Below are 14,123 nucleotides of genomic sequence, written 5' to 3' on the forward strand. Positions count from 1 at the left end.
CCCAATGTTCTCAGCCTGTCTTCATACAGGCAGTGCTCCAGCCCCTGATCATCCTCGTGGCCTCCTCTGGACTTGCCCAAGATGCTGCTATATACTCCAGCAGGGGAAGAAAACAGTTGGTGTTCCAAGTTTTAATCGTAGAATCCCAGAATGGTTTGGGTTGGAAAGGACCTTAAAGCTCATCCGGTTCCAACCCCTGCCATGGGAAGGGACACCTTCCACTAGAGCAGGTTGCCCCAAGCCCCATCCAACCTAGTCTTGAACACTGCCAGGGATGGGGCAGCCACAGCTTCTCTGAGCACCCTGTGCCAGTGTCTCTTCCAGTGTTAAGAGAGAGAAGTGAGGAGTCAAATGCAGTTATAAATACCCAAAAATGTGACCTTTGAAGAGGGGGAAAAAGAAAACTGTACACATGAGCAGCTATTGTGACTTTGATGGAATTACTCAGTGGAGATGTGCTACAGGAGACACTGAACCCAGGGCACGCTGTGTTTTTTGCCACTGAAGTTTGCTGGTCGCTTGGGCTGGATTTTCTTGGTGAGCTTTTCTTTGCTGATGAATGGCCTCACAGATGTCTCTGGCGACATTTGGAAGGTGCCAAACTGCTGCTGTTTGCACTTCGATGTGCCAGGGTGTAACAAAACAGAGGCACAGAGGAAAAACCCTGCCTTTGGCAATGTTTTATCCCATCACAGAAGGTCCATTTTAAAGGCTGTGCTGAAGGAAGCTGTTGATACCCACAGCCCTTTCAACTGGAATTGTTACTGCAAACAGAGATACATGGAGCAGATGAGGAATTAATGTAAATATACAGACAGAAGGCAATTTTTGGGGGAGGAAGTGAGCACAAGCAGATAAAAAACTATCAACAGAATTTACATAAGCCTGCAGCATCCCAGAGGTCATCAGTCTGCAGGATGACACATTGGAATTCAGTTTTATTAAATTCAGGCTGATTATTTAATTGGAAAAGAAAGGATTTAATCGAATCGAGTCAAAGGGCTATATTAGATTGCGTTCAACCTTAACACACAAGGCTTTCCCCATTTAGTTAAACTGGTTCCTTTGCATATTGTACACCTTAAACCATAAGAAGTGGTAATCTGAATAGCAAATTAGTGTTTGGAAGGCTTGAACGGTACTCGTGTGCTACTCAGCCCTTTTTCATCTCCTAAACCTTCTCACATTCCCTTTACTGCACTGGTTAGGTTGAAATGAGTGAAGATGATGGGTAGTAATCTCAAATCTCCATCCGTGTTTACGCCATCTATATGCTCCTGTGGAACACCCTGCCTGGGTGTGATGCTGCTACTGGAACATATTGCCCAAAACTGAGGGATGTTTCCAGGTTTTCAAGGCTACCCCCTTGCTCCACCTGAAAAGAAGCTAGAGCTGAATGGAGATTTGAGATTTATTGACTTGGGTTTCCTGTGTGTCCTTAGGAAATACTCCTGACCTCGCTGTGCCTCATCTGCATGGGCAGAGACTCCCATCCTGCAGGGACATGGACTTGCTGCCTGGGAAAAACTGGAAATAAGGAAAAAAAAAAAAAGAAAAAAAGAAAAGGCAAAATGATTTTGGGAAATAACAGGTTTCTAATTTTGGCCATTTAATTAGCTTTTAATTTAATTTTTTTTTGTTAATTAAAAACTAACAGGAGAAAGGGAACAAGGCCCAATTCATTTCCTAATGCTTCATTTCATCGCAACTTTGAGGATGTCAGCAAAGGAGTAAGAATCAGCACAACCCAAAATAACCCTCAGGTACTTTGAATGCACACCTTGGTGATATTTTTAATGTTTTAATCCTTCTTGAAGGCATTATTTCTAGTAGAGCTCCCTGGGAACACCTTTGCTGACCCATGCTTGTGCCTGTACCCCTAATTTTCTACCCACCTTGAGTTCTGGCAGCTGATACCTCAGGATGCTGATGCTCCTTCCAGGTGGAAGCTTGGAGAAATCAAATCCTGCTTTGAAAGATCAGAATCAGTTTTAAATGGACCCAACTGATCCTCAGTGAGGGTTGGGGGAGGTTTGGGGAAGGGGAGAAAACCTTCCGAGGTATATTCAGGGGAATATCAAAAGAGAAAATGAACATGACCAAGGTTCAGTGTGTGCTGGGCTGCACCCCTGGAGTGAGAGCAGCAGCTCAGGGAGGGGATTCTGCTCCTCTGCTCTCATGGGACCCCACTTGCAGCACTGTGTGCAGTTCTGGTGTCCTCAGCATCAGGACAGGGAGCTGTTGGAGCAAGTCTGGAGGAGGCCACGAGGATGATCAGGGCTTGGAGCACCTCCTGTATGGAGACAGGCTGGGAACACTGGGGCTGTTCAGCCTGAAGAAGAGAAGCTGCGTGGAGACCTCAGAGCAGCTTCCAGTGTCTGAAGGGGGCTACAAGGATGCTGGAGAGGGACTCTTCATCAGGGACTGGAGTGATAGGACAAGGGGTGATGGGTTCAGACTGAAACAGGGGAAGTTCAGGTTGGAGATAAGGCAGAAGCTCTTCCCTGTGAGGGTGCTGAGGCGCTGGCACAGGGTGCCCAGAGAAGCTGTGGCTGCCCCATCCCTGGCAGTGTTCAAGGCCAGGTTGGACACAGGGGCTTGGAGCAAGCTGCTCTAGTGGAAGGGGTCCCTGCCCGTGGCAGGGGGTGGAGCTGGAGGAGCTTGAAGGTCCCTTCTGACCCAAATCATTCTATGATTCTATAAATGGACTTGAAGTAATAAGCAGATTTTTTATAGCAGGTTATTAATTTATGGATGAGTCCACGGCCAACTGTAAGCAATGTTTTTTTAAAATAGCACACTTGCTAATGCAGAAATTCTCTTGCATTGGTAAATTAAAGTTTCCAGCACTGCCAGTATAGCAACGCAACTGGTTTATTATTAAGGTTAGATTTAGAAGCACAGTTTGGACGTTGCTTCAGCAGCTGAATGTGTTCTTGGATGGCTCAAATCAGCTTTTACCTGATTTTTTATGATAAAAATAATGTGCCAGAACTTTAAATCTGAGTTTCTTTTGCTGAAGCTTACAAGTGCAATGACAAAGTTTTGCATATATGCTACTGCAGTTGCACATTCAGGTTATCTGGTTACATCCATAATTCTCTCATTTGCAAGCACAGTTTGCAGCAAATACTCATGCAAATAAGGCATGAAACAGGGCATTTATTTGATTAGAATTCAGTTTCTATATACACTTAAAGGACTTTATCTCATTCAGGGATGCCTGCATAGATGATGAAGAAAGAATCTCAAATTCTCCTTGAGGGTTGTTTGTCCACCCGTTGGGAATTCATTAAGGAAAACAGACCTTCCCACTGGTATTTCAAGTGCCCTTGCCCAGCACTAGTGCTTGGATTGCAGACACTGCTGGAAACTCTCAGAGAAAAATAACTTTCCCTTCAAAATCCACCATACCATGTATCTAAATACTGGATTATCTTCGGTTTGCAAAATCCTGTTACAGATTACAAGGTCTAGATGCTGCTTGACAAGGACTTGGTCCTTTTCACTCTTGGAGAGCTGCCTGTAAGCACGATCCAGATCAGGTCTGGGGTTTCGGGGGACCCGGGATGATGTGAGTGTGGTTTTTCAGCCGACATGATAGATTTACCTGATATCTGTTCCTAAAAGCTGCCTGGGGACACTCAAGCCAAACCCCTCTGTTTCTGCAGAGCCACATCCCAGCACTCCCTGGGGACTGTCCCTGTAGGACAGTGACATGCTGCTGCTTTATCCCATCTTAAGCCTCTCCCAGTGTTACTCTCTTTGCAGCTCACTGAGGAACCCTTTTCTATGTTTTTTACTGCATTTTGGCTAAGGTCTCTGCATTACCTGCAGTGGTGCAGAAGGGCATCCTTCAGGTTCAAGGAACTGCCCCAAATTCTCAGTGGGTTCAGCCAAAAGCCTGAGCCTAGGCAAAAACTGAAGGGTTTACAACACGGGCAGGACTGTTTCCCTCCCTTTCCTTAAGGACTGTGGTGTTCTCTGGCTTTTCCCTCGATAGGAGCCCTTCCTCACCGGCTCTGCTTCCCGCACCCACTGACATTCTGCAGGGCCCACACTGTTCCTAAACCCACCCAGTTCCTAAACCCCTTCATGAACTTTCGGAGGCGCACATGGCTCAGGCAAAGCCACTCAGTGCTGCTGCCTGTGGCTTTCAGAAGCGGGGATGGTGCAGCCGTGCAGGTTTGCAGAGCAGCACGGATTCACTGCGGCGGGGACGGAGCCTGCCCGCACCGCTGCCTTGCTGAGGATGCTCAGGATGCAGCTCTGCGGGCTCGCTGCAGCCCAGGCCCTGGCAAACACGCAAGTGGATCTCTCGGAGGCATTGATAGGGAAACATCAGCGCTCCCTCTAGCAGTCGCCAGCGATGATACCAAATCATTCTCCATTTTTCACCCTGGGTTCGTGCCACATGAACCGTCAGCGTAAGGGCTCTCGCATTATCGCACTGACAGCACACAGGTTGCTCTTCCCCCCCCAACCCAGCCCTTCCAGGGGGAGTTCTGGAGCCCGTTTCACCTCCACCTGCTGTTGGGGATGCACCTTTCGGGGTGAACCTGAACCCAATTACCAGAAAGGCACTGGGCTGAGCAGCCGTTTCAGCACATGGGCTGCGGGCACTGCAGCACTCACCGCAGTGCCCCAAAACTTCCCGAGGGGGGGAACTGAAGGGGCTTGCTATAAATGCAGCGCTGTCACAGGGCTCCCCCCAACCCCTGGCAGGAAGGAGCAGCTGGGGGGCGGGGGGCTACAGGTAGGGGGTGCACCCCCTTTGCCCAGCACCCCTCCTCTTTGTATCCCCCTCTCACAGCACCCCCCTGGCGCAGCCCCCCTCCCCATTGCCCCTTACATGCACAGCCCCCGTTGCACTCCTCTTTTGCACAGCTCCCTCCCCTTTACGCACCCGTCACACAGACCCCCCCCCGCCTTGCACGGCCCCCTCCCCTCGCTTCTCCCCCCTCGTTCCCCCACTTTGCATGCCCCCCCTCGCACAGCCCTCTCCCTTCCTTCCCCCCCCCCCCATCTTTGCCCCCTCCCTTGCACTGCTCTCACCCCCCCAAAGCCCCCTCCCCTCGCTCCCCCCCTCCGGCACAGCCCCCTCCCCTATCCCCACAGCCCCGCCCCTCCTCCCTGCCCACTCCCCCCTCCCACCGCTCCCCCTCCGGCAGCCCCTTCCCGCCCCCCTCCCTCTCTCTCACCTCTCTCCTCCTCTTCCTCCCTCCCCCAGGCCAAAATCCTGCACATGATGGACGACAACAAGCAGCTGGCGCTGCGCATCGACGGGGCGCTGCAGGCGGCGGGGCAGGAGGTGACGGCGCTGCGCGCTGAGCTGGCCGCCACCGGCCGCCGCCTGGCCGAGCTGGGCAGCGACCCGGCCATGGAGCACGGCCCCCACAGCGCGCAAGGTGAGGGCAATGGGGGGCGAAGGGGGGGGGGGGTGTCTCTTTCCGCGGCCACCGCTGGGGAACTGCGTCCGTTCGCGGCTGGGTTTCGTTATCTGTTTGGGGGTTCGGGGTGCCCGGGGCGTCCCGTCGAGCCCCGGCTCCATCCGCCGGTGGTGGATTCATTCCGCTCAGGTTTTGAGCACGCTGCGAATTCCATGCAGCTTCTTCCGCCTCTTAAAGCTCCAGCGCGCGCCCCCCCCCCCAGATGGAGACACCCCCCTTACCCCCCCTCCTCACCCCCCCTCCATCCCCAGCGCGGTGCTCGACCCCTGCCGCGGCCCCGCACGCCGGCTCCCCGGTACCCCGCTCCCACAACCGGTTTCGTAATTCGGTCGGGAAGCAGCCATGTTACAGCCGCGCTCCGGCCCCGCCGCTCCCCGCTGCCGCCGGCCCGGGGCTGCCCCCGGGGCCCGGCACGTCCCATCGCCGGTCGGGGCGGAGGCGAGAGCCGGGGGCCGGGGCTCCGGCCAACCCCGGAGGAGCGGAGCTCGGTGCTGGCTGCACGGAGCCGAGCCACGGCGCGGCTTTAACCCGGCGTGGGGCTTGCACAGCCCGTGTGCAATGCACACACCTCTCTTCTGCCCTTGAACAGACACCCCCCCCCCCCCCCAAAAAAAAAAAAAAAAAAGTTATGCCCAGGTCTCGGAGCTGGAGCAGCGGAAGCTGAGCAGGAAAAACGGGGTGCAGGGGGAGCGATTTGTGCTCTTGGCTTTGAGTGAAGGTTAGCGAACGGGGTCCGAGTCGCTTCTGCAGTGCTTTCGGCGGGGTTTGGCTCTCGCCTGGCTGAAATTCGCGTTTCCTGCTAATCAAAGTAGTGCTGCCATCACTGCTACTTCAGAGGCGTGGAAATACAAATATATGTATGTATTGTTACCGAATAATTGCAGGTTTGCCTGACAGTTCACCCTGGAGCAGCCTTGGTGTCAGGGCTAAAATAGTGCCAGCCTTCCCAGTTCCTGGTAACTGAACTGGATTTATACCTGGGTGATAAAAACATCAGTAGCTGTTACTTACTTGCTACTTATTTACTGCAGGCATCTCTTGGTATGGTTATTTGGGTTATATAGGCGTTATATGAGTTGCATTTCCATTAAGCTGTAGGATTTTAAAGGTAATGGTGGGCATCCGTGCTCCCTTCAGCCCACCACCGGTGTGGTGGTGGTGTGACATTAATGCAAATGGATTTAGAGGGTTTAATGTGTGGATTTGTTCCATCAGCTTGTTGTACGTAGCTGGTTTGGCAGCAGGGGTGTGGTGTGTGAATTCCACTCCTTAAACAAAGTTAATCAGTCATCAGGTGGGTTTGTTGGGCAGCAGCAGCCGGACCCAGCAGAGCTTCCTGGTCACCGCAGGTATGCGGGGAGCGCAGTTACGTGTGCGGTCAGGTATGTTCAGAGCTGATACGCATAGTGCTTGTTGGTATAATGAGAACTGCACCATTCCATGTGCTGCATCCAGGCTGCTGAGATGCTTTTCTGTTACAAGAATCTGCTGAAAGGGCAGCAGGATGATGCCTTCCTTTCCTGGATCAGGAATGCGGCTGGGAATGCGCTGTGGAGGGCATCATTGTGACTGTGGAAATGTAGCCTTGCAGCTAGAAAAGCAGGTGGAATCCTTTGGCTTCTCGTGCACACACCTATTTCAGTGTCTGCCTTGTGTTTTGGGTTGTTTTGTTTCCTCTCCCTAGAACTTGTGGAGGGACACATGTTTTTGCAGGGGGCAGTGCCTTTGTTCCTGCATGTCCCTGGGTGAAGAGGGATGTGTGTGTGTGGTTCTCCAGGGTCAGGGTTTTCCTCAGAGGTTGTCTATTCTGTTGAGCAATGGAAAAACTCCTCTTTGGAGTTCCTTTACTCTTGCCATGCTGGAAAACAGTTGGTATGTGGTAATGGTGCCATAGAAGTGTGTGTTTCTCCTTAATAACTACAATTGCGCATATGCTGGAGTTGTGAGGTCTCTGTGACTGGTGGCAAAGAGTGATCCTGTCTTAGGCTGGGTGTAAGACCAGCATCTTTAGCACTTGCTGCAGTTGCTGGAGGGGTCATTCCATCTCCCCACTCTAAGTTGGCAGTTTTGGCTCAGAGTGCTGATGTCTGGGAGTGAGGATGCTTTCCAACAAGGAGGACTCCATGACCTTGTAGCAGTAGATGCATTTTTTTCCCCTTCCCAATCAGTTGAAGAGGCTATTATTTAAAATGTGATGTGTCCAGCCATGTACCACTGGAGTGTAACAGAAGCCAATCAGTTAAGTGTAAAATTGCATCTGAAGAGCATTAGTGAGGAGAAGGGGGGAAGTAGTTGGTTTCCACAGAACCTGCTGATTAGATACGCTGTTTTGGGTTTCTTCCCTACATTTGGTACTGTTGTTTCTATACTACCATAACTGCTCTCCTACATCACTCTGTGTTTGTACAGACAGGCCCAAGTTATCTGTAGTGAGCCTTATGTTTTTGTCAAGGATTTTGAGATGCTGTTCAGAAGGATGGGGCGAAGACAAGTCTCTCTGAATAGCTGTTGTGTGTCTCCTAAGTAGGAGGGTTGCCAAGCTGCTTGATTTACAAAATACATCAGTGGAAGGCGGGAGGCTTGAATCGGATGGGAAACTGCTTACCTGTGAGTGCAAATGTGGGATGTGCTGGTGGGATGGATGCGTAGCAGGAATCTGCTGTGGTCCTGGTGTAGAATCATGTGGTGGAATTGTCAGGTCCCTTTGCTTAGTGTGGGAAGGAGCTCGTTCATCTCGTGGGTCACATGAGAGGAGGTAAATGTGCACCTCTGTGTTACGCTCAGTAATTAATACTCAGTTTGTGAAGTGTGTTGTTTGTGTAATTATGGTGCAGCTTGAGGCAGCTCGAGGTAATACCTCAGTCCCTTTGTGCACACCGAGGCTTTTCTCCACAACGCCCTGTTTTTGCAGCAGCGAGGTACACTTGGTTTACCCAATGTAAAACAGAGCTGGAGGAATTCAGCAAAGAGGGAGAGGAGGAGTGGATGGTGGGCGTGCGTAGGTAAGCAGGCATGGAACTTGTTTATTGTTACAGTCCTTAGCGTGAGCCTTAAACACTCAACTCTCAGCCCTGACGATCTTTTCTAAACGGTGAGTTTGCTGAAAGAAGTATTTTGGCTGCAGCCTCTTGTCTAAAGCTGGATGCAGCTCAGGGTGGAAATCAATACTTCACGTCCCTGGCGCTTAGCGCAGCAATTACAGGCAGCGCTCAGTAACATCACAGCAGCCGTGTGTCAGCACCCTTGTGTTTGGATTCTTGTTTGAATTAGAATGGCTTGAATTAATTGCAAACAAAAGTTAAACCCTTGCCCTGTGGTCCAGGTCAGGGTACAGTGACAGCGGGATGCAGGCAGAGCATCGCAGCAAGTGCTGCTGCAGCTTAGTGGCCCCTGTTCATGGTGGGTGCACCTCTGGGCTTTTGGGTTGTGGTCATTGCTGAATCTACACCTTTATTTTCAGTAGTTGAAGCAAAAGCAAGATCCATGGGGAAAAATGAGGAGTTTGGGTGTAGGGGCTTGCCATGCTGAATCATAGAATCCCTGCCTGCTTTGGGTTGGAAGGGACCTTAAAGCTTATCCAGTTCCACCCCCTGCCATAGGAAGGGACCCCTTCCACTAGAGCAGCTTGCTCCAAGCCTCTGTGTCCAACGTGGCCTTGAGCACTGCCAGGGATGGAACATTTACCACTGCTTTGGGCAGCCTGCTCAGGCAGTTGGTCCATTTAACCTGTTGGTTTTGCCTTAGTCTCCTCCCTGTGTTAAGTGGAAAACACCTTAATTAATTAGTGTTGGTAAAGTGCTTGAAGATGTAAAAAGCAGCCAATAGCTGAGTGTTATTAATAATATCTCCTTCAGCACTGGGCTTCTCACGCTTTCTGTTTCAGAGCGTCAGTGGTGCGCAGTGGTCCCAGTGTGGAGCTGGGGATGTTGGGGTTTGCGTGGCCACTGCTGAAGTTCAGCTGGGAAGAGAGCGGGAGCTGCACCCCGCTCCTGGAAGCAAGGATTTCTCCTCCTTGCTGCGCTGTGATCGCAGGTGTGTGCAGCGTAAGGAAGATTGTGGTTGTGACTTGGTGCTTGGTGAGACCAAAGGGCCGGGAGGACCTTTATGACAGCCAAACCCAGGGTTTTTCTCTTTGATCTCTCTATACTTTCACAGCTACAATGCAAAGACTTTGACTTTTGCCCAGGAGGCAATCAGTTACCTCTGTGCTATTGCTGTTTTGCGAGTAATCATCTCGGGCTGTTGAAAATGTACCTTTTTCATCTTTTCACAAATCTTCCCTGCTATTTGTTCTTCCAGAGCTTGACAGCTGATACTGTAAAGGAACCTGAGGAATTCGGATACTGTCAGGTGCTGGGAGTCTTGCTGTGCTACTACTTTTCCTAATAATTCCCTACTTTATTTACCTCCATCCTTCATATTTCCCAGAGTGAGGAGCAATTAGTTTCATGCTCTGAAACAATTGCATGCACTGGGAAATAAATCCGTGCATAGCAATATTCACATGGTTGGTTTAGATGCAAGGAACTGGCTGCAGACAGCGCTTCCGGTCCCCATTAATACAGGAAAATCTGCATCAAACCCTGTTTGATGCTGAGGGAGACTTTGCAGCTGGGGGTGTCATTGACCAGCAGTTGAGGGCAGATGCCTTTCCTCGAGTGGTTCCTGCTCTTCTCCTTGCACCAAACAGGGCTGACATACCTTGCTGTAAGTTAGGCACCGAACCTCAGCACCAGTGTGACATAGAGCAAAGCTTCAGTCTCCAGCTTATTAAAATTCAATTCTCATGATTTCTTGTTGACAGTGAAGCATGAGATAAGAGCTGTTGGTACTGATGCAGCAGCTTGCAGAACCGGAGCGCTTGTAACGTGGCACGGCGTGTGGAGCCAGGCTCTGCTTACCTCTGTGCACAAACCCTGGGGAATCAGTCAATTGGGGACCTTGGTTTTAGGCTACGTCCTCACCCATGGGATGGTGAGGGCTCAGGGAGCTGCTCCTTACTGGTTTGCAATCTATTGCTGCTTTCTCTTCCTGTATAATTTTGCTTGAGTCTTTATGGCTGGTGCTTTCAGGTATTGAGATAAATTCTGTTGAAAGCACCAGGTCTGGAGGCTTTAAGCTAGACAAATGCATACTTTGATGTTGTGAGTTGTATTCTGTGTTAGGTGGAATGGATTTAGCTTGCTTTATTATCAGCAGAGCTGAGCTGTCTCACCAGCATACAGCTATTGAATAACTGCTTCTGGAAGCATTGGCTGAATTCTTTTCCGGAGTCGGTTTGTTTGCAGGAGTTGCAAAGGAGAGGAAAAGCTCTTCCCAAAGTTGTCCTTGTGCACCCCTGGCCCAGCAGGGTAGTTGGAGGCTTGGGGAATATGAGGGTTTGGGGGTGCCTCCCCTGGGGTGAGAGGTTGAGTGATGGTGTCAGGCTGTGAGCCAAGGGGACCTGAGGTAGCAGAGGCCGTGTGGAAGGACAGAGCACTCCTGGGTAAGGGCAACTTTGCAGAGGTATTGATCATGCTTGAGTGTGACACCGGCTGGAAGCAGCAGCAACCAGGGTCATCCTGATACCCCAGTGCCCCTCAGCTCTGCGGCTTCAGTAATCTGATAAACTGATTATTTCTCTAATCTTGTTAGTCCTGTCCTTCCTTGGCTTGCTGGGATGGGACAGAGCTGCCTGTGTGTGGTGCAGGCTGGCTGCTCCTGAGCCTCCTTGTAGGTGGCTTTTGGGTCAGGTTTCTTGTTTTTTTTTATGTGCCTGATGAAGTTTCTGTGTCTGAAACCACTTAATTGTGAAGACCTCAGCTCTGGAGTGCAGAAGATGAGCTGCAGCAGGGAGCTGTTTGCATAGAGCACTTGAGGAGGGATGGGCTCTTGTCATTAGGATTTTGGATGCCTGTGAGGTGTAAAAGCTGCAGCATGCAGGGCTGTGTTTGCCCTGAGAGATGGAAAACACTACTGAGTTTTCCTTTTCAGGTGTTTGGTCAGCTGCAGATTCAAGTACATGCAGCACCACAGCTACAGTTTGCTTTTGGATTGCTTGGACGATGGGAAAGGAGCAGAGATGCCCACAGAAGCATGAAGGGGAATGTGAAGGCATCGTGGATCTCCTATAGGCACCCATTAGACCCAGCATTTGGGAGAAGATCAACCTTATCATTGAAGAAGGAAGAGGGACTGAGTGATGCCCTGCTGTGGCATGACTGCATCCTGGTCTTGGAGAGTCGTCTGTGTCTCTTGCTTCCTTTCTGGAAGGAGTATCTCTTCTGAGGGCATCTGTAAATCCATTTCTCACCCTTCTCAGTCCTCATGGAGTCCTTGTCCCTGGCAGCTATTCATGCTGCTTTGCCTCTACATCAGAATTTCACAGGTTTTACAGGCTGCACCCGGGAGCTGAACTTTGGGGTTATCTGGTGTGTCACAGCCTTTGCTGCTGCTGTCCCTGGGGATGGGCTCCTCTCCTGCGCAGTCTCTGCTCTATTGTCCCTCTTCTTTGGGTGGCATCTGGAGGAGAATCCCAAACATCCCTATCACTTCCTCTCTCATGAGAGTGTGTATCCTCCCTCGATGGGGAGTTCAGTAGCCTTTCTACAGAAAATAGCATGCACTGGAGGGGGTGGGGAGAATAGTGTTTAGTCTGAATAGGTGTGATCTGTAGGATGTAAAGAGAGCAAGTGAAGCACAGTGCTCTGCTGATGCCTATCTCTGACTTCTGTTTGCAATGGCAATCAAACCTGGAGAGCTGAGCTTGCTACTGAGAAGAGTTTCTTTGCAGAGAAGATGAAATGGGGCTTGTGCCTCTGCAGCAGCAGGTTGAGGCCATTTAGACAATGTTTGAGGTTTGTAACCAGGAGCTGCTCCAATACTTGAGTCTCTGGTTTCATTTGCCTTTAAATTCTTACCAAAATATGGGATTTGCAGAAGTGGACCTGTCTTTCTGATGCTAACAACCTGCACTAGCCAGTATGTTAACTTGCTAGCAAATTCCCATGGCCACCTTACAACTGGAGGATTTTCCAGCAGTGAGCATGCAAGCATGCATGTCAGTGAAGCACACTTCTGCTCCAGCCTGCTGTTCAAGCAAGCTGTCCATCATCCTCCCCTGGAAATTACCTGGGAAAAATAGTGTGGCGTTACTGATGGCCTTTGCCAATGGGCCCAGTGCTGCGTCTGTGCTGTAGAATCAATGAGGTTGGAGAAGACGTTTAAGATCAAGTCTAACTGTTCCCCCATCACTGCCAAGTTCACCATTAAACTGTATCGCTGAGGGTCTCAGCTACACGTTTCAGTCATGCAGCAGCCTAATTGCCCTAAGGAACAACTTCTCTTGCTCCCTTTTAGCAGCAGACTATCTTAAAATGCTTAGTTCGGTGGTGTGTTCTCATTTAGGTGTGCCCAAGAGCATTGCATGCCCTTTAGGGATGGGTTAAAAGGTCTTTGTAAGATCCTGCTTTCGTGCTTGGGCTGGTTGGAGCAGTCTCTGCCCTCCCTCCCATCACAAAGCAGTGTTTTTCCCAGGGTATTTCTGATTGCTGTAAGATACTGCTGCGGGTCGAAATTTGCTGCGGGGTCACAAGCATGGGAAGTGTTGCTGTTTTCCAGGGAGATGTGCTGCGTTAGGGGTGGCAAGCAAAGCAAATTGATTTGGGGAATAGATTTGAGGAACTTATTTTTGATGTCTCGATTTACACGGTCTAGACACACTCTGAAGTTGCGGGGGGGGGGGGAAGAACATCTTAATAGAAACCTCTAGGACTGCTTTAAAGGTTTTACGGGACTACATAGAGGTTTTGTGTAGGAAAATGCATTTTGAATGTTGACTAACAGCTGCCCTCTGATGTGGAAGCTGGGAAGGCACAGCATGTCTTTGCATGGCCATCACAGCCTGCTGTGTGGGGCCTGGGATAATGGTGCTGCTGGAGAAGACCTCGTGGGATCCATTCTCAGCTCGCCTTGCCCATCTGCAGCACTTTCCTGGGGTGACTCCTCCCTAAGGAGGAGCAGAGCCCAGCTCCGAGGTATTCCCTGGGAGCTGAACATCGTGGTGTGGTTTCGAGTGACAGCATTACATTCACAGAACAGATTCCTCCTCCCGTGGTGGCAAAATACTTCCTCTGTGTATTTGGCATTGTTTGTTCTAGCCTTAAACACACCTAATTACTTGTCTTTATGTTTCTCTATTACTGCATTATCTGCTTGGGCGAAAGCTGTTGTTTTATCCACCTGCAGGTTCTTAACGTTAATTCCCTGAACTTTTACATCCCTCTGTAATGTGTCTGGAGTTGTTAAATGGCCTTTCCCAACTTGTCGTGATTCTTTGCTGCCGGTGTGATGGCTCAGGCAGCAGAAAGGGTGGGAACCGTTTCAGGTGGAGATGCATTGTGCTCCCTGCCACATTTGCACTATATAATTGAATCTGGAAAGATCGTTGTCATCCTTGGGAATGGAGCTCATTTTAGAGCCACGCAGGGATTTGTTCAGATGTGTTTCCTGCATGATCTGCCTTTGTGGTCAAGAAGCATCTAAAACTGACAGTTTTGGGTGAGAGGGCTGAGTAATGCAGTTCCTCAATTTCAATGAAAAGCAGGGGGAGGTGGGGGAGCTGAAGCTCCTGTGGGAAAAGCCATCAAAACCAGAAGCTCATAGCTGCATGGGTCTGAGAAACCTCTTTTTTCA

General features: G+C 50.3%; 2 protein-coding genes across 2 annotated transcripts in view; both read left to right on the forward strand.

Annotated features, from left to right (window-relative positions):
- Positions 1-14,123, forward strand: part of KAZN (kazrin, periplakin interacting protein) — a 218,301-nt gene that overhangs the window by 126,439 nt on the left and 77,739 nt on the right. Inside the window, exon 3 of the mRNA XM_057424203.1 lies at positions 5,231-5,408. Within this exon, the coding sequence (XP_057280186.1) occupies positions 5,231-5,408 (178 nt within the window). The remainder of the gene's footprint in view (positions 1-5,230; positions 5,409-14,123) is intronic.
- The window catches only part of FHAD1 (forkhead associated phosphopeptide binding domain 1), a 146,571-nt gene that overhangs the window by 14,887 nt on the left and 117,561 nt on the right, over positions 1-14,123 (forward strand). The window lies entirely within an intron of this gene.

The sequence above is a fragment of the Pezoporus wallicus genome, unplaced genomic scaffold, assembly GCF_028554395.1.
Source record: "Pezoporus wallicus isolate ANWC-B61680 ecotype Strahan unplaced genomic scaffold, APGP_CSIRO_Pwel_v1 contig_11175, whole genome shotgun sequence".
Classification (NCBI taxonomy): Eukaryota; Metazoa; Chordata; class Aves; order Psittaciformes; family Psittacidae; genus Pezoporus; species Pezoporus wallicus.